This window comes from Solanum verrucosum, unplaced genomic scaffold (assembly GCF_900185275.1).
Source record: "Solanum verrucosum unplaced genomic scaffold, falcon-dt-bn FXZP01000067.1, whole genome shotgun sequence".
NCBI classification, from domain to species: Eukaryota; Viridiplantae; Streptophyta; class Magnoliopsida; order Solanales; family Solanaceae; genus Solanum; species Solanum verrucosum.
The window spans coordinates 1,532,102-1,552,587 of record NW_026020175.1 but is presented as its reverse complement, the minus strand read 5'-3'; the positions used below and the strand labels follow the sequence as shown (position 1 = coordinate 1,552,587).

Below are 20,486 nucleotides of genomic sequence, written 5' to 3'. Positions count from 1 at the left end.
AGCCACAACTATAGCAAAAAAATGTCCGAAGCTTAGCTTTACCAAATCAACCAACAACTTCAGTAAAAAAGCCCCCCGGCCAGGCTCAAGTGGCAAAAGGGGGAAGATTTGTGACTTAGGTCGCAGGTTCAAGTCCCACACCATACAAAGCGAAGCCCGATATTTGAGTGGAGAAGGGTAGAGGGACAGGCCCATCATCCACCGAGTTTAGAAGGTTGTGATTGATCCAAAATGCGGCGGGTCAAAGATGGATTTCTCGATTTTCAAAAAAAAAAAAAAGACTTCAGTATAAAAAGAAAATGTCTAAGACTTGACAAGTCATACCAAACTTGAGGCCAAAAATATAATGTTTGGCCTTCACAATTTTCAACTTCAACAGCGTATGTCTGAAGTTGTTCCCAAAGCAAATAAACTTGCATAAAAATATAATGGGCACAAAAATGACATGACTATCCTAAAATTGGGTATTTGTGCACATCGGCCAAATAAAATTGGATCCATACATTATACATATAATTGAACTTGAAAAAATTTCAATTAAATGTCATGTGCTTACAAAAAGGTCTATTTTCCCTAGAGTTTCAAACCATTGGCAAGGGATATCAAATTCACATAATTAAAAAGAGATGCAATACTTCTACTCATACCGGTACACAAGAACTCCCAAGGCTCGAGCTCAGCAAAACTTCTTTGTACAGAATTGAGTCTCAGCTTTCGATGAAGAGCGTGTGTGTGTATTTAGTTTGCTACAACATTTTAGCAGCAGAGCACAAGCATGTCCCCAAGGAACCAATGTCAAATTTTGCGTTCTTTGATTAGCCTTCAACCGTAGGTCTTGAAGAACGGATCAAGAGGGGCATTTCTAATAGCTGTTAAAACAGGCTGCAGGTGAACCCCCGTTGCAAGCCTTTAACCCTGTGGGCAATGTAGCAATGTCGAGGTTGCTTCATTGACAATATTACTCTGCAGGTCTTGTCATTTTCCTTCACAATGAAGACTTGCCCGCAAAAGCAGTAGTGATACAGGATCCTCCACATACAGACTTTGCCAACAAAAGTAGTTATGATGATCAATCACACTTTTCCTCCATACTGGAAATGGATCTTGTAATCATGTTGCAAAGTAGCAAGGGTATTTCTGCAGGGTCCCTCTATAAAAATAGAAAGATTAAATAGTGAGGCAACAGGCAACTAATAGCTTAATATTCTTTCAAACTTTAGAACAGGTTGAGATTGCTCACCTCCAAATACTGTGTGAAGACGTTGAAGATCGTCTTCTGAACAAGCATCTATTAAAGCATAGACACCAGGTCTTAAAGCTTCATCGATTTCCCTTCCAAGTTGAAAAAAAAAAAGTCATTAAGATTGGAGAACAGGAATCAAAAATGCAAATCACATTGTGCCTCTAACATGAAATCAAAAGTGAATACAACAAAAAAGTACCGGATGATTCCATTTCTAAGCCGACCATATCCACAGTACACCCATATGTAGCAAGATAGGAATTGAAAACAATTGTCACCATAGACATCTTTGTGCTGCCTAATCTGCAATATAGAAAGGGGACAGCCATTTTATGAAAGACATAAGGAAAGAAACCTCTTGGATTTATGTGAATGGACAAACAGTTAAATGAAACTAATGCATTGATGACCCAAAATCGAAACTTGCACTAGTACCCTTCTGACAATGTAATTGAGACAAGAAACGACATTGTCAAATTACCTTTAAATCAAAAGAGTGGACCAATAATATGCCTCCTAAGTTATCTAGTTTCAACAATCTCAGAACTTCTCTTTTGATAACTAATGGAAATTTTATTAATGACTTTCAATACTAACTACCAAGCTAGTAAACGGATAAAAAAGAAATTCGTACAAAGCTAGTAATGAATGGGAACAACCACCTCAGAACTGACTATGACTAAATCAAAGCTTAGAACTAACATGTTCAAAGTCCAAAGTAAGGATGAAGCTGAAGGCAAGTTCATCCAAGTAGAGCACTGTTTATAGTACATTCAACTTTAGGCAGGGTCATGAATTTCGAATCATAAAGCACTCATGAGCCTGAGCCTAAGTATCTAGAAGCAACCTGTAAAGCCCGAAAGCCATCTGTCTTTTACTCCCATTTTTCAGAAGAGCAAAAAGGCAACTATAAATGATGCAAGAAGGAAGTATTTAGATCATGTTAACCCAACATTTGAGTAATTGAAAATTCCATTATTGAGGAGAGAGTATAATGTAGAAGTAACCTTACCTCTTCATACACCCTACGAAGAAAACTGGCGCATTTTACTCCTCCTTGAACTTCCCATCCAAAATTATCTCCTCCAACTGGACAAGTGCATACCATCTCCAAACAATTAAGAAGTCTGCCAACTGAATCTTCCAGAAGCGCGATGCAGCGCCGTGTCTCACTACATATTGTGAAAACCAAGATAATAGATCATGGACTTATAAGGGGAAATTTGCTCAAAATCCACACATCTATAATGTTTCTCCATCTCTTTTGAAGTTCCCCGGTGATCATCATAAAATTGCACAGTAAACAACATAAGGGAATAGGCCACAAATATAGTTTGAAGGAAACAAGAACAAAGTAGCAAACCTTCTGTGATGCTTTAGAACAGTGCACAGCATTCGGCAGCAAGCAGCATATAGCTTTATGCAAAATTCTCTATCCACGACACTTCTTTCGCTTCCAGGAACCTCAGTTTCTCCGGAAGTCAAGTCTCCTGTATAATTAGAACAAAGTGGAACTTTGGATGTCCAAAGCTGAAAAGCACTCTGAAATATTGTAGCAGGCAGATGCAATAACTGCCCAATATGGCATGCTTCCAATTGGAAGAAAGCGTGTTTGGCAGAAATTTTTGTCAGCACTGAAATGCACATAAGACAGACAGAGCCAGGGTCAGGTTCAGTAAAATCTTTCCTGAACTTATGATTTCTGAAAAATATCTTCGGGCCTTGCAAGTGCAGGGCTACATTGAGTAGAGACGATACTAAATTCTGGATATGCCTTTTGACCACAGCCAACTTCTTACGCCCTATAAAAAGACAAAGGACATACGAAACCGCAAGTTACGCACAAATCTGAAAAACATTAGTATAGGGCAAGTATCGGGATTTTTTGCAACTTAATATGAAGAACAATCAGCTCCCTAAACTATCCAACAAACAAATGAAAAACATCACAGCTTCCAGAGAGAGCTCACACATAGGTAGAGATCTTTGCAAGTGCCTCACACATAGGTAGAGATCTTTGCAAGTGCTACTTCGCCTCTGAAGACATGTTAATTAGTTCCTAAACTGATGTCGTCTTAGTCTCTTTACATGCCATGAGCAAAGCCAAGCCAATTATTGTTCCTTTTAATTAATTGTGTGTTCTGAAAAGTAACAACCTCCCAGTCAAAAGACCCTTTAAGAAAAAACAAGAAATCATGGACAAAAAGAATCAAAAGTCCCCCTTTTTCAGGGAGACTCTGCTAATTTTTCCCCTCCACTCAACGCGCTCCTCTTGTGATTTATGACTTAAGTTACTCATCTGTCCAAACCAGAGCTTTTATATTTCATGCAATGCAACATCTGAGGAATTAAAAACTATTTTAAACAGCCCTACTCGCTCCTACTCAAACATATCCATTCAAACCATTTGGATTTTTTTTTCACATCCAAACCATTCGTAGTAGCATAATGAGCATCTGATTGTTAGAGCTATTCAGTTAATTTCATGTCGACAAGAACCAGTGTTTTCTTATCCTTCACAAGGTTAAAACTGAAATACAAATACATCATCTCTTGATATTTCTAGCAATCGAAAGAGCTTAATTTCTCTCTGATCCAGACAAAAATATGTAATATCTGTGAGGAAAAAAATGCTAATCATTTGTGGAGTCCAAATGAAAGCAAAGAACTTTGACATAATAGCTATCTTGCATTTTTCTCTTAGGACCCGTTTGAACATGCGATATGAAATTGAAGTTTTGTATGGACATGCAATTTGGATTTCTTTAGTTGTATTTTTTTATAAACATGACAACCCCACAAGTTGTGATAACTATCAAAATTTCCCCAATTCTTGCGCAATCTTACCAAATTGAACAAACCATAGTTCATAAACAAGATATCGGAATTTTTTTTTTTTTTGATGACAAGGGAAACCCGCAGCCGCTACCCTTTGGGTGCGCACAGGGTAAAACCCCCGCTCCTATGCAATGGCTCGCAAACCACATAGGAGAGGTAACCCGCACTAGGCAAGCCTGGTGCGACGAGCTCGACCCAGAAGGCAAACCCCTTGCTTTCGTTGGCAAGGGGTTTCGAACTTGAGACCTCCAACATGGAAGTCCCAAGCTCAAACCACTGGGCAACCCCGAAGGGTAGATATCGGAATATTGAAAGGCACCACATTGATAAATCACATATATTCATGTTCCTTTTACAAATAAATGTTTGTGATTTGTGAATACAAACTTGCAAATACACATAATTTTATAAAGATTCACTAGTCAACAATAGTAGTAACTAGTTATTCTTTAATATAATAATTTCACATGGTACGAACAATCTTTTCACGCCGAACATGTCTTTTTTTACAAAATTTCAAATGATGGGTCCTTACAAAATATAAACTTATGGGTCAAGTTTTACATTTACAACAGTTGAAATCATGATTTGAGCTTTCTGGAGAATTTGGGATTTGAAATTATGACTTCATATTGCATGTCCAAACGCAAGCTTGGTACTTGAAAGTAAACCTTGGATATAAAATAGTACCTGACACAGATTCAAGAATCACGTCCAAGCAATCAATGCCTGCAGCAACATAAGCAGAGACCTTTGCTCCATGTGAACTTCCAGTAGTTACTTCATAGTTAATAATGCAGTGTTCCTGCACACCAACTAATGCTCTCTCAATAGCCTGAATAGCAGACAATAAATGCAATTCAGAAGCTCTGCTGACAAAATTCGCGAATGACATCCTCAATCTGGATTTTAACTCATCCAAGTGGTTTAGCCAATGAGAGTTGGATAGGTCATGTTCTGGCAGATCACTTAGCATCTTGGTACTTGATTCTATCTCTCGTGATGCAAGAGCAGCTTCCTTCCCCTGTAAAGATATGCACTTTCCCATGGCCCTCAAATGCAATTCTATTTGTTTGACAAATAAATCTCTAGAAGACAAAGGATTAAGCAGCGGAAATATTTTTCCCAGCTCTCCAATGAACTTCGCAACACCATCTAACCAAATAAAAGAGAACTGTTCAAGTGACCCACTGTGATTGGCAAAATCAGAAAGCAAGACATGAGAGACACGGATTAGTATGGGAAGAAGATTCTTCGGCAAGGAAGTAGACTTGGTATGCAACGAAAATTTTAGAATAGCTGAAGAAGCACCGAAAATATGCTTCAGACAAAATGCTGCTTCAAGATTTTCTCCTTTGGAAAGTCCTTGCAATAAAGATTTTCTCAAATATTGTTGCTCAAAGTCCACATTGGCCAAAAGAGACTCAATACCTCCAAACTTTTGCAAGTCATTCTTACAGTCATTAGACTGTACAGAGTCAGCCGAACCAGAATAGTGTTCTTCCTTTTTCACATTATTAGGCTCATCAGCAGAGTCCCTAGATTGGTAAGTTCCCGCTGCCAATAGTTCGTTGCAACATTCTGTCTCAATAGCAGTGTGGGTACTAGACAAACCTTGAGGGCATTGATCGCCCTCAAGAAATAACAAATGCAAAATGGAGTTTAACAAGTCTGCACATGTCTCTATACATGGTTTCATTTTGAGGTTGTGGCTTGTTGATTCTATAAGAGTACTGCTTCTTTTAATATCCAAACTGTCCATTGCAGAAACTAGACCACATAAGAATCCCTGAAAGCAAGAGACCAAAGGTGAGACTTTATCCATTTCCTGAAGCCCAGCTAGATCATCCACTTTTCCATTAACAACCGCTAGATTTAGGGAGTCCAGCAATTCCTGTGCATGTCTCGTTAAGGTGCCAGCTACAGATGAAACACTTCTCCATGCATCGTTGTTATCAGAGAAATCTGAACGCGGACCATTTTCTCTCAGAACAATCTCTTTGTGGCCATCAGCAGAACTGATAGCTCCTCCATAAGACTTCCCAGCAGTCAAAGCAAAAATGGCTTCAAATTGATCTTTGAACAGAGTCAAAAGGATGAAAGATGTGTGATCCATCAACGAGAAAATCATATGTTTCAATTGAGGAGAAGTCTCTTGAGAAATCACACTCAGAAAACCAGTTACTGCAGACAATGACTTCAGAAGCCAAAAAACAGGAGATCTCTCTGACAACAAGCAAGCTAGCAAGGATTGATGACCTTTCTTCCCTTCACATGATGCCATTAGCAGATTTTTAAAGGTTCTCCGGCAGGTCACAAGCAACCTCAAGAGCTCATAACGGCTGCATAAAGCTACTGACCCATGCTGATCAAACAGGCAGCCGACCACGAGCCTGAAATATTACAGCCATTTGCAAACCAACATTACAGTTTGAATTACTAGCTTGAAGTTGTTATGTCAATATCTAAAAGCTTTCCAACAGCTAATGCTAAAGGCATTTAATGTCTGATGAGAACAAAAAAAAGGGTGAAGAAGTGATATTACCTGTCGATATTGAGAATGCTAGTAGCATAACGTGAGAATGATTTTGATCTAAGATGTCCTTTCGGTATCCAGCTCAAAAGGTTGAGAAATTCCCGGCATCTGGTGATTTCTGCGTTTATAGGACTTAGTTCCTTTTCACAAAGTTCAGCAGGTATGTCATTTAGTAAATGATGGATTGGCTCTATCAATAATGAGTCATTATCCTGTGGATGATTACTTCTGAAAAATGTAGTCGATGACTTTTCAAGCATGTGTATAGCATTCTCCCAATCAGGTGTACCATTTAGATCAACTTCTCCAACATATGAAAATATTGACAACACAGACTTCTTCAAAATTTGGCAAAATATGGATGCCATGTGCCTGCAAATGGGCTATCATAACATACAGTTAGAACACCACAAGAAACAATCGCTCCCAATAGAACTCAATAAGGCAACCAGACAGCGCAATAACCCAAATGCTAAACTAGCAAGGTGTAAGTGGAATAGGATTATCCAATCTAATACACCCGGACGTGAGAAGTGTCCAAAATCCCCAACAACTCTGGGATGCTAATGTGATCCCTTATGCAACTGATAGTTTGACAGAGAGAGACCTAAGTACCCAAGCTTTACGTGATCTACCTGCAACATCATTCTTACTAAAATATGAAAACCTGCCTCCAGGAGGACTCAAACTTGAGTCTCAAATTGTAGCAGGCACTAACTGCTACATAACTCCAGTTTGCATATCAGGATAGATTTCGCAAATGAATATGTTTCTGCTAAGTTGCTCGGACTCCGGTGCAAGTGTCCGATACAAGTGCAAATTTAGAGGTCAGATCCTTCATGATCTAAATTTTAAGATGTGGGGATATGGATACAGGTGCGGGGATTCAACTAAAAATAATTCAAATATCTAAAAATAGAGTTATAAAACCTAAACTATGAGATATTATGTGGAAAACTTGAGCAAAAATATTGATCGAGAGGAAAGTCTTAGAAGGAGATAAAACAAAAAGGAGTGACATAGAAAATTCTATATACAAGTTATTCCATTTTCTTCAATTTCACCTTAGCTTTTGTTTTGATTTCACAAATCATTGAATCTGTCCAAAATTTCTCCGTTGATTTTAGTCGAAGTACTCAAAATCTATTGACTAAATCAGGTACGGATCCCACACCCTGTTATGTCTACAAGGTTGCGGCACCGAAAGTGAAGAGTCCAAGCAACTTAGTGTTTCTGTGGGTCATTCTATAAGTAGATGAAATTTTACTTCAGTTTATACATCACAATGTTCAAGTTATACCCATGGAACCTGCAGTTGAACCAAAGAGCATAAACCTGTTTTCTTGACGTGTTTCTTTGGCTGAGATTTTCCTAATTGAGGGATTAGCAAGTAACTTTTACATGGATTCATAGAAAGGTTCTTTCACAAAGCTGTGACATGAGATGCATGAAGATTTGATGGTCATAAGTAAAGCTAAAACAGTGCTAAATGTATGTGCTGTAGAGGCTACCCAAGAACTTACTTTTTGTTCATATAGAATGGTGTTGCTCAGAAGTTCCACTGAGACCAAATGTCGGTTGACTCCTGTCACGTAGCCAGATTTCTCTATATAATTCCTGAGCGCACTCATATTCGTGCTTAAACAAGGATGGGAGTTCTGAATTAAAGCTAAAAGAAACTTTTTCAAGTCTTTTTTAGAAGCATGAGGACACCAGATATCAACATTTTGGCAAATAATCCACCACAAAGCAGATGGAAACAGCTTCTCATCTATAGATCCAGTACCAAGATCCCATACCTCAGTTTCATACAGATGATTGAGATATGTATTCTTACTGCTTACTTGATCAACTGAGGAATTATATATCCTATCTTCAGTCACTAATGAGAGATATCTCATCATGAATTCGGTGAGGTCTGCTGCCTCTTTCCTCAGAGTTGAGACATGTTTGTTCCACTTTTTAGTATCCTTGGAGTATGATGATAGACCAGCATCATTATCTAACATAGCCTGGACTAGATTATTATTCCTCTGAAGCAAGTAATCAATGGACTTCATTTGCCTATTTAAATCAACTAGTCTTTGAAGAGCCATGCCACTCAATACATAAATAAGGGGACAGCAAACTATAACAGTGTGCTGATGACAAAACTCAGCAATAATATGTAAAACAGCAGGAAGAGGAGCTGAAGGTTGGACAACCCAAGAAAAATAACTTTCGTCTTCCCAACCAGTGCTCTCCAACCAGTCCTTTGCAGAATAAGCAGAAAAAGAATCAGTAAGTGCTCTTGACATCTTCCTTGATGCATCTGGGGGCATCAGGCTGATGGCTTGTCTTTGCAAGCTTCTGCAAGACATATATAAACGAAAGAAAAAGACCACAATCCAGCATGCTGAGAGAATGTCATTCCCAAGTGCAGCTGCCTTACTGAATCCTCTGCCCGTTACCAGAGTAAAGAAAACGTTAAGAACATCTGGACCTCGAGAGACCAGGCTACTCAAACCAGGGCGAATAACAGCCATCAAATCTTTCACGGAAAGAGCAACGAGGTTGCTATTACCGGTAGTAACAGTCATTGAGTCGAGAATAAGGGTATACATTTCAGTCAAGCTTTTCCCCAAAATCTCAGCTTTTAGAACAAAGCAATGCGTGCCACAACTACTAAAACATGGTTCTGCAAAATCACTTTCAGCAGGCAACTGATATTCAGATTTTATCCATTCCAGAGATTCTGCAACATCAACAATCAACTGTCGGATGCATCCACTTGCTTGGCCCTCAGGAATGGACTTGACAGCATTTCTGATGGAACGTCTGAATTCTGGAGAGCACAATAACATGCTCATAGAATTAGCAAATGAGTGACAGAGCAATGAAGAGCTGAACACTTCGTTGCTTCTGAATGATGATAATACATCTCTAACAGCTTTGCTTAGTGCGAATATGGCAATGTTAACCTATAAAGTTCAGGATAAAAAAGGACCACAAAATGGTTCAATTCCCCAAAAAACAAACAATAGTAAAGCATGAAATTAAAAGTTAGCTCAAGCATTATCACTGCACAAAGGGTGCAGAAGAAGGTGGATAGCGGTTCATGAAACTAAGGTGTTATGTGAAGTGTCATACCTTTCTAAAAAAATTTAAGTTATTCCTCCATAATACAAAGTAACTGTCTACAAATTAATCAACAAAACTCACAAACCTGTCGAAGTTCACTGTAGAGGTGAACCAGTCTGCATCCAAGCTTAAGTACCTCTGAAGTCAACAAATGTTGATCTGAAGCGTTCATCAGAGAGTGACTACTGGTTGTAAGAGTAAGTATCGTGCCCCATAGTTTTTCTAGATCATCCCCAACAACATCATATTCAATATCCACTAAATAATGAATAGCAAGAAAAATTTCCTTGGCAGCTAGAATCAACAATTGCCCGGGTATTCGTTCTTCTGGAGAGTCAAATGATTGTAGTAACCGATTCATTTGGGCAGTAAGAGACATGATCGCATCATAAATTAACTTCAAAAAATTAAAGCAAGCCCCTTCGGAGGTATCTTCAGTTCGTATATATACCTTTTCCTGTACACATGTTGCAAGCAACTTATTCATTGATCTTAATGTGCTAACACCCAAATACAGAGGTTCAGCATCCACACCGGGCTGTGAGTGAGTATAAATCTCTGATAAGAAAAGTTCCATAATCTCTACAAAAAAATCAAAAACTGATTTCCGTGCTTCTGCATCCAGGGCATAACAGGGAGGACTTGTTGAAATCGCAGAGCTGTTGGAAGAGCTCCTGGAAAAGGCAGTAGAATTGCCTTCCTGGTGTCTAAATGCTTCTGCACCGACTAAAACCCCATTCTTCATATAAATACAATTAATGAACAGGCGAAGCAGCTCTCCAGCACCACTGAGTGCTGACGCATTCTTCCCAGTTATTATCTTCCCCAACTTATCAAATAAGTGTCTATGGTAACTTTTTATGAAAGTTTTCTCCTCTTTTGATTTTTTATCATCAAAATGCCTATACTTGGATGTACTTTGGAGGCTTAAAAATCCATCAATATGAGTTGGATGGAATAATGCCTGTGACAAAACTTCTTCTATCAACACCGATAGATTTCTTTTCCATTCTGGATTGCTTTCACAGCCATGAACATCTAACGCATCCCACACAATCACCAAATCTTCAAAAAGCTTATCTATAAACTCGCGGAAACCATTTTTACGAGTTGGATGGACCTTTAGAAACTTAACAAATGGCTCAAGCAAGCAGCAAGACAACTGCTTGGCAAAAATACCCGCCTTCGTTCCATCAAGCTTATCATTGAGAACCTTTTGGACAAATTCAAGCACCACACTAATCAATGATATCCATAAGTCTAGATTTTCATTAGAAATACCCCCATGAGATGAGAAGACCAGGGATATGCAATCAAGCACAATGCTATGCAACTCCAAATCTTCACTAACCAAAGGCTGATCACCCAGACGTATCAATGCATCCCTTGAAATGTATTGGATGACCCGTAACAAGTCCCTTAAGAAGTGTAATGAAACACCCATCTTTTTTGATTCCTCCAAGCAGAACCTGAAAATCACCCAACATCTGCAATCTGAATATGACCCTGCAATTTCCATCGCATGCTTGTCTCCTTCCACCCTAATTTTCTTTTCAGAAGAAACTAGTATCCTCTGAACCCAATTATTCAAGAAAACTACCACTCTTGAAAAGCTTACTGTCTGAATTTTCTCCCTGCTTTCACCAGCCCCTTCTGTTCTTGATTTCACATAATTATATGCCAGCTCCAATTTTCTGCACTAGAATTAGTTTGTTAGAAGAAAATCATCAATTCACAGTAAACAAATGTGAGAACACTTGTGTTTCGACATGAAAATAATGGCTGGCACTTGGTTCAAAAGGTCAAAGAAGAATCTTTGCCAAAAAAAAAAAAAATCAGTTTTTTGTTGCAAAAACTGGTTTTCATCCAAAAGCTGGAGAATAAAAAAAAATCATTGGTTGAGAAACAGTTTCTGCAATGGCATTTGGAGCAACTCTTTTTCAAAAGTTTGAACCAATTACCAGCTTAGACGTTCTGTTTTTTCCTAAAGAAATGTTTTCCATTCTTGTCCAAACGTGTGAACTTGCTAACATTGCCAGAGAAGGGTTAAGGTATGTTGACAGACCGCATAAAACTAGTCACTTTATGATTAATTCCCATCTATAGTGATTATTCATATAGCCGACCCCAACTAGCTTGGATTTCGAGTATTTGTTTAGAAGACAAAATAAAACTATCAAATGCACAAAGTTTCTCTTCTAACTAATAACAAAATTAATTCTCCCAAAACCAAATCCGTGAGCTTCCAAACAAAGCAAAAAATAACTCCATAACAGAAACGAAATCGAACTTTTTTATCAGCAAAATATAGCCGAACATTGAAGTATTAGTACTGACTCTTGGAGAGGGATAGAGTTGTTCTGAAGGGACAATATCAACTGTAGATTTCTCCATGGGGAATCATCCTGTATCTTAATTGCTTCTTCACTTTCCGGAACAACTATAGGTTCTTCCTGTTCGGTGCGATGGGATTTTGAAGGTCTGTTACAGCCTTCTTCTTTGTCGGCGCTATGTTGCTTTCGTTTCTTCATCTTCATCTTCATCTTTTTCATCTTTCTGTGTGCTGAGTTCGACTCACAATCCACCATTGTTGTTAGGGTTTTAGCAGGGTTTTGGTTTAGAAGGGTAGTCCCGGGTACGACGCCGTTCCGCGCTTGAGGTCCATCAATTTGTCCAAAACTATGAATTTTTTTATAAAAAGGGTTTTTAGACTTTGAATCTAAATGGATAAAAAATGTAAAGTTTTAATTTGATTTATTGTCAACACTTACTTTAATAAAATAATTTTTTTAAAAACAAAGTACTTATTCTAAAACAACAATAGTAGGGAAGAATGAAAGAGAAAATATCGAAAAAGATCTAGAAAATAATTAACAATTGTTTAGTAAAGAATAATCTTGGACCTCAATTCTTAACCGATTTAGTAACGTTTTAGGGTGTGTTTGGTACAAGAAGAATAGTACAATAACAATAATATTCCAGTGAAATCTCACGAGTAAGGTTTGGAGAGGATAGAATAAAGACAAACTTTACCATATTTTGTTTTCGAAAGACTCATGACTCAAGTGCAACAAATTCATGTATAAAAAATAAGGAAATCGTAAAGAGAATATATCAATTAACAAGTAGCATTGCAAAGTCTACCTAAAAGGATTCGAAACAATAATAAAATAATGTGATAATTGAAACACATTAAACAACATACTAGGATAGATTATTGAAAACAATAAAATAATGATAAAATCAAAAACAAAAACTACAATAATACAACTAATATAAATGATAAACAAGTCACCCTAAGCAAGACATCATGGCACAACCTACTAACATTTTACCCTAATAAACGTCCTCTACCCCTTCTCATCTAAGGTCATGTCCTTGGTAACATGAAGTTGCGTCGTAGCTTGTCATCACCTCTCTTCAATACTTCTTCGGTCTACATTTGTTTTTCCTCTACCCTTTATAACTAACCTTTTGCACTTCATCATTGATGTGTCTATGAAACTCCTCTTCACATGTCCAAACCATCATAGTCTCACCTTCCTCATTTTGTCCACCACAGAGGTCACTCTCACATTATTCATGAAAAACGTTCTCTTGAAAAACAAATTGATTTCTTACTTATTTTATAGTGTTTGATAATTATAAGTAAAAAAAAATATTGTCTTAAGAGTGTTTATATGAAATCTAGTAAAACACTATAGGGGCGATAGGTGGTGAGGAGTAGAGCCTCGGTGGCAGGTTGAAATGGTTAAGATATATAGGGATTGGGGGAGTTAAGAAGGTAGGAATCGGGGGACGTTGAGTTGGTGGAGAGGATTCAAATTTTAACTCTAACTCCAAGTTGTGCATACTTTCAACGATGAGTAAAAATTGTGGATAATTTCTTTCATTTTTCAGTTGGAATCAACTATGCTTTCGCTTATAATCAGTGTCCAAACAGATTCGTCACCATACATAAAAAGAAAGGAGTGTAGGATTGACAAGCTTTGCGGGAAAGAAGTTATTCGACAAATTCAGGAGGTTACTACCGGCGAAGACTCCCCGAATCAAATGAAATTGAAAAGACTTTCTATTTCAAGGTAGCATCTCGAAAGTATCACTAGTCAATTTAATCATGAAACGTTTAAAAATGTATAATAACCCTCTAAATTAACTTTGCTTTAAAGCTTTTAATGACCGTGGTGTGTGAATGAACTCTTATATTGGTTAATACTTTGTTTTGGATATTACAAAGTTGTGATACTAATCAATATTAATGCACATCACAATCATGATTCATGATATAGGTGTTGTGATCACATCTTAAATTGGTTAATCCAATCCAACTAAAGTTGTTAGATTTTATGACCAAATATAAACAAATAGTTCACCAAACTTCATGATGGAGTATTCATTCCAGCTAATTAAATGAAATAGTGTTTTCTCTTGGAACTTTTGATTTTCAACTTTTTAAAAAATTATCTAAAATTAACTTTGAAATATTGTTGCCTTGTTCCAAGATATGAAATATTATTAGGGTAGATCATTTATTTATTAGTTTTAAATAATAATTCATTTATTTAGTCTCCTAGGAATTTTTTACAAATATTGTTTATCAAAATTAAATTAACCTAATTCAATTAGTATTAAATTATTCAAATCAAAATCAAACCAATTTAATTGATTTGTTTGTTATTAGTTTTGGTTCAATTGTTTAGTTATTAACCATACATCAAAGTAAAAGAAACGATTCATTCAAATGAATTATTGTCTTTATTCCATTTTGAATCTTATAATTATTAATTCTTATAGTATAACTCAATTATACTTAAGTTATTCATATAAAAATAATATAATCATGTATATATAACTATAAAATATGTGTAGAATTAGTTAACACTATTTCTTTAAATTTTCGAACAAAAATCAAAACCAAACTAAATATTATTATTTTAAAAAAATACAAATCAAAGCAAATAAAAATAGATTTGGTTCCATAATTTGTATCAACACCCTCTCTACTCCTTAACAAAACAATTTTATTTTATTTTTATAACAAAAGGTAAGTTACGAAATATAAGGTATATATATTGATCGACGTATCCGAAGGCTCCAATTTTCAATTGACAGTCGATTTTTTTTTAGCACATCAAGAGAGCAGTATGAAGGCTCCGAGGAGGCCGATCCACGCTGTGTCAACATGGGTTAAACGGCAACCGCCAAAGGTAAAGGCTTTTCTGGCGGTGGTCGCCGGCATGACAGTTCTGGTGCTGCTACGTGCCATTGTTCACGATCACGACAACCTTTTCGTCGCCGCCGAGGCTGTTCACGCCATCGGAATCTCCGTTCTTATCTATAAGCTCACCAAAGAGAAAACTTGTGCTGGTAACAATCCCACATTCTATTTCTGCTTATATATTGTTATCGAAAATTGGTGCTTTTAGGAGATCTGCATTGATTGGTAGTCTTGGATTGAAATTTAGAACCTTTTTGCAAAAGACACAACAATATGCCCATTGAAATCCCACAAGTGAAGTTTGGAGAGGGTAAAATGTGTGCAGACCTTACCACTACGGTAGATAGACTCTTTTGGAAAGGCCCTCGATTCCTAACTAAATTTTGAAAAAGAATACTAATTTATTGATCAATCAGCTCAACCTTCTGAACTAGTATGGATTAGCTGTTTCAATCATCTGAACTCATTCAGCTTTATTTAGATTACTATTAGGAATTATCATTTTTAGACTATTTTTACAATTGCAAGTTTGCAACCCTCCTCCTGTAATCCCGTCTATGCTTAGCAAAGTTCACATTGCGGAGTTTTATGGTCTTCTTGATGAATTCGTTTAATGTGGGTTTTACATTGAATCTTATTAGTTTTATTTGCATGCTAGGCCTTTGTAGTCCACCTATTGCTGTATTGGATGATATTGATTTTGTGGAGTCTTGTATTGGATGATATTGATTTTGTGGAGTCTTTGACGTAATGAATGTGACTGATGAATTGTATGGTACCAGTTTCATAGTTGGACTATGCAAAAAGCGTGTGTCCTATACCTATATTAACCTTTGGGTTGGTTGAATCAGCTATATTAGTAATGAATCATTTGCATTTGTATGAAAACATATTGGAGACTGTTTTTATCTGCAGCTACCTTAATGGCTAGCGATTTGACAGTCTGGCATCTTGTGGTTATTGGAATAGATGGTGGGAAATGATTGAATGATTCTTCTCAGACAATTCTGTCCTCTACATTCTTTCTAAATAAACACCAATGCAGGTGAAGAGGAGGTCGAGCATTTGCTCTCGGGATCTTTGGTAGTGACAGTCTGTGAGAATGAGATTCCTATTTCCTAAAGCATTGTTTTTTTTTTTCAAAGAAGCATAAGTGCCTGAACAGCATTTACTTGCCTTCAGTTTCTTTACATCTCACAACTTGGCATATCAATCAACTTATCAATTATGCCACAACCCCAAACTAGTTGGGGTTGGCTGGATGAATCCTCTGTATTCGTTTTGCTCTATTCAGGCCCATTAATTTCAATACTAAATGATTGATATTTAAGGCTAATTAAGAGTTATCTAAAACTGGAGATTCTCTGGAACTCATATTCTTTACGCGGACATGCAAGTGTCTAACCAGCATAAGAAGACCAGATTTGTGTAAGAATAACAACAACAAATGTGCCTTAATCTCAAATAGTGTGATTTCCTATTTTGATCATTTGCTTCCGTTATAATATCTTCGTAGCTAAATCCATATTAATTTTGATTGTCTACTTTCTGAGACAATTTTCTTCCCTGAGATCTTAGGTATACCTCGTTATATCACCTTCAACTATCATAATGGCGTCCCTAAGAACTGTTGCATAAGGATATAACCAGATGATCTGAGTCGTCCTTCTCGCATTTTATCATTTCTATGATATTTGTACTCTTGTCGAATATGATCATGTATAGTCTTGTCCGATTTTGTATAACCTCTTTTCCATCTTAACATTTGAATCCTGCAACATACAGATTGTGGATTTGTTGGGCCTTAGAAGCACAACAATTATTCCATATAACATTGCTGGTGTCACAACTCTTCTCTAAAATTTGCCTTTTACTTAGGTCTTGTCCTATGCATGAAAATCCCATAACACTCATCTTTTTCTCCACTTATTTTGCTTTCATGTTTCTTAGATGACTTAACCTAGATGTGTGATTCTCTACATTAGGCCAACAATCTTGTGTAATGCCAATTCACAATCAATCTTTTTTATGGGGATTAACTTGGCCTCTGAATATAATATCAAAATTCATTTTTGTTGCATTGCAATATAAATGGTGAGAGCATCTTTTCTTGTTTTCCATTTAAAATAACTTCCACAAACGCCAAAGCCTTTTTCACAATTTCTGTGCTATATATCATAATACTTCATAATTATAATTCATACATGTTGAAAATCAGTGTGTGCTATTGAGATGGGTTATAAGGCGATAGTAGTAGAATTATTGATAGAATGTTGTAACTTTTTCATGGTCATGTGGCCCTTGTTAGTTTTCACATGAGATAGCATTTATCTTATTGTTATTCTTTAGTAAATTGCTCTGTACTCTTCTATATCTGTTAATTATAGTTTTTGAGTTTTGTTCCTCATATCCACAGCTTCATCTGAACATAACGTTAGATAGGAAGGTATGGAGGTCGAGGATTAAGGTAGAAGGTTAGTAGGTAGCTGAGTGTTGCCGTTTTTCGTGTGGGAGAGGTGTAGGCTAGCCTCCTATTGTCCTCTTAGTAGTATTATTCAATTAGCTCATAGTTTGTATTCTTTGATGTGTATTACTATCTGTCGCTGCATTTGTTTGTATCTTGCTACTTTGTTGTCTCTTTTATTTCAATCTGTGTCACATACTTCCCTTTTGAGCTGAGGGTCTATCAGAAACAACCTCTCTACCTCACAAAGGCAGGGGTATGGTCTGCGTACATCCTACCCTCCCCAGACCCCACTTGTGGGATTACACTGGGTATGTTGTTCTTGTTGTTTATAAACTAGATTTTAAAAAATAAAATAATAAAGGAAACCTATTTCTCAATTTTATCCGGATTCAATCCTATGGCTGGGTTTTCCTGATTGCCATGTTAGTTTTTATCTTTTGTGTGCCACTGATCATTTGTAACTCTCATACTATTGCAGGGATTTCACTCAAATCCCAGGAGCTCACTGCTCTGTTTTTGGCTGTCAGACTGTATTGTAGTTTTGTCATGGAATATGATATACATACCTTACTTGATTTAGCTACATTGGCGACAACGTTGTGGGTTATTTTTATGATCCGATTTAAACTTGAATCAAGTTACATGGAGGACAAAGACAATTGTTCAGTTTATTATGTGGCAAGTCTTCAAACAACCTCACTTTTATATGTGCTTCATTCAGGGTCTAGTTGGTAGTCCATACATTGATGATTGATGTACTGATCTTTGATAGATATAGCTACCAGATACCGCTTATACATGTACTAGTGAAGCGAGACTGTATTTGTGATGATGTTGAATAATTGTTTCAATTCAATTACAATTTTACTTGGTTAATGGCAAATGAAAAAGATAGAGAAAACTAGGAATTTGATTAGAGAAGATCCATGTGTGGTTGATCTCTCTTTGTAATATTCCTTAAGATCAAATTATCTTGTCATTTGTACTGAAGGCAGATTTGTAAGATGATGACATTTGTAAAGTGAAGTCCCTTTGTAAGAATGCATTTGAGTATTGTGTATAGTAGTCCATGTCAAGTTGTATAAAACTTCAACTAGAAATGATCTCAAATGTTTACTTTATCCTAAAAAGTTACCAATATTTCATCATCTTTATTATTCTCTGTTTGATTGTTTAAGATTTCGGTTGCATGATTCTCTGTAATGCATGCTGTATAGAGTTTTTCTCTGGCTTATCTTTTAGAAGTAAATTGTTTTAACCCACTTTTGTCCAGGGGATCCCTTGTGCTGCCTTAGCCTTACTAATTCATCCATCAACATCACATCACTTGATCAATAGAATCTTCTGGGCTTTCTGTGTTTACTTGGAGGCGGTTTCTGTGCTTCCTCAACTTCGTGTCATGCAAAACACTCAGGTATAATTACTGATTATTGTTGATGAACATGCAGATTTCGCTCTCATAAAACTGCTGTTCTGATCAAATGTTCTTGTAAGCTTTGACAACATACTTGGTATATTGTCTACAGATAGTTGAACCATTCACGGCTCACTATGTATTTGCTTTGGGTGTTGCGAGGTTCTTAAGCTGCGCTCATTGGATTCTCCAGGTTTGATTTGCAAACTTAAAAAATTGCACAAATCACGTAAATTTTCACTGACAAGGTTTCCATTCTTCATATTTGGTGTAGACGCAGTATCTTATTTGGCTACTATAATGATTCGAACTAGCAGGGATTGGAAGTCTTAGTTGAAGTAAAAATGAGTAGATATGTGGTTTTGGTTACTTTGTCCTAGATTTTGATAAGTGCCTTATCATGCATGTTTAAGTGTCAGTTTTATTAATTCGCACAAAGTCAGGTTGTGCACCTAGTACTGACTACATTGTAGGAACTGATGAAGGACCTTTAAAAACATCTTCAGGTTGTTGAACAATGTATCCTTTTTTGTATGATAGCTGTAACTTAAGTCTACGAATAGAGATTGAGGAAGATTGTCACCTTTAGATCCATTTTTGCATGCATGCTGTTCATTTCTATTAACATTCTAAGTTTCTCTTGGGCTGACGACAGGTTTTGGACAGTAACGGCCATCTACTAGTAGCGTTGGGTCATGGTCTATGGCCTTCAATGGTGCTTATATCTGAAGTTGTTCAGACATTCATCTTAGCAGACTTCTGTTACTACTACGTTAAAAGGTTGAATATCAGCATCCCATGCCTTCCTTGCTTTTCAAAATGCTTCTCTATTGACCATATCCTTCTTATTTTGTGAATGTATTGCAGTGTTTTTGGAGGACAGCTAGTTTTGCGCCTTCCTTCAGGTGTTGTGTAACTGAAGTTTGTGCTAAGTGATGGACAAATTTCGCGTACCACGCTTGGCTTTGCTTATTTTTTTTGTATCCTACACAAGTCCAACTTGGTCTAGTTTCTCCAGGGGTAAAACCAAGAGTGGATGTTTTTGTAAAGCTAGCACTATTTAAATTAAGTAGTTGATTTTGTGGCTATCAATCATAGTTTTAACTTTTTCGTTATGAGCTCTAATTTTTTAGGCTTCAGAAAGGTAGTCACACTTGTAGTTTTCATGAACTAAGTTGAATGATTAATGATGCTGGTTCTCAGATAAGCTATAGTGTCTGTTTGATGACAATATAAACAACTTGATTGTGGCAAATCCATTTAAGTATAAAATAAATTTTGCGACGCATTGGTTTATTGAAAAAAAAAAACGATTTTTCTTGCAGTGATATATATGTTACTTTCAAACATTTGCTTTATTGTGACTTTGTGAGCAATCTTCAAATATGCATGGTGTGGATTTGCCCATGTTAGAGATTAATGAGGAGCGGGTGTTCATGACCGGGGTTGGATCAAATTCTCAAATGTTAGAATTAGATCAAATCAATTAAGTCAATTTTTCATTGCTTTAGTTTTTATCGAACTAGAGAAACTATATATCTAATCAAATTATATTGAGGAAAACACCTAGCGCAAAAAAATAAAAATCAATATGCCATACCATAAAATTTTATGTAAAAATAAACACACACTTGTGTGTGTGCACGCGCA

At 36.6% G+C, this 20,486-nt stretch overlaps 2 protein-coding genes across 2 annotated transcripts; one reads left to right on the top strand and one right to left on the bottom strand.

Moving 5' to 3' along the window:
• Nucleotides 1-482: 482 nt before the first annotated feature.
• LOC125828866 (uncharacterized) lies at nucleotides 483-12,274 on the bottom strand. Its single transcript, XM_049508181.1, has 10 exons — nucleotides 12,075-12,274; nucleotides 9,823-11,431; nucleotides 8,141-9,577; nucleotides 6,627-7,000; nucleotides 4,772-6,474; nucleotides 2,607-3,045; nucleotides 2,256-2,415; nucleotides 1,443-1,546; nucleotides 1,241-1,332; nucleotides 483-1,150 (listed from the first exon to the last, which is right to left on the bottom strand). Exons 1-10 carry the CDS (start codon nucleotides 12,272-12,274, stop codon nucleotides 1,074-1,076), a joined length of 6,195 nt encoding a protein of 2,064 aa, XP_049364138.1. The 3' UTR covers nucleotides 483-1,073.
• A 2,568-nt stretch (nucleotides 12,275-14,842) lies between these two features.
• Nucleotides 14,843-19,929, top strand: LOC125828930 (uncharacterized). The gene is made up of 6 exons (XM_049508237.1): nucleotides 14,843-15,104; nucleotides 17,901-18,100; nucleotides 18,696-18,836; nucleotides 18,949-19,029; nucleotides 19,492-19,616; nucleotides 19,704-19,929. Exons 1-6 carry the CDS (start codon nucleotides 14,882-14,884, stop codon nucleotides 19,750-19,752), a joined length of 819 nt encoding a protein of 272 aa, XP_049364194.1. The 5' UTR covers nucleotides 14,843-14,881; the 3' UTR covers nucleotides 19,753-19,929.
• The last annotated feature ends 557 nt before the right edge of the window (nucleotides 19,930-20,486 follow it).

Bases quoted from the DNA above. Each gene is read 5' to 3' on its own strand.
- LOC125828866 (XM_049508181.1), bottom strand. From the start codon at position 12,274: ATGAAGATGAAGAAACGAAAGCAACATAGCGCCGACAAAGAAGAAGGC. The intron at 7,001-8,140 runs GTAAGTTCTTGG...ATGTTATGATAG, and splicing joins CCATTCTATATGAACAAAAA to CCCATTTGCAGGCACATGGC. The intron at 1,547-2,255 runs GTAAGGTTACTT...TCTATATTGCAG, and splicing joins TTCGTAGGGTGTATGAAGAG to ATTAGGCAGCACAAAGATGT.
- LOC125828930 (XM_049508237.1), top strand. From the start codon at position 14,882: ATGAAGGCTCCGAGGAGGCCGATCCACGCTGTGTCAACATGGGTTAAA. The intron at 18,837-18,948 runs GTATAATTACTG...TATTGTCTACAG, and splicing joins GTGTCATGCAAAACACTCAG to ATAGTTGAACCATTCACGGC. The intron at 19,030-19,491 runs GTTTGATTTGCA...GGCTGACGACAG, and splicing joins GCGCTCATTGGATTCTCCAG to GTTTTGGACAGTAACGGCCA.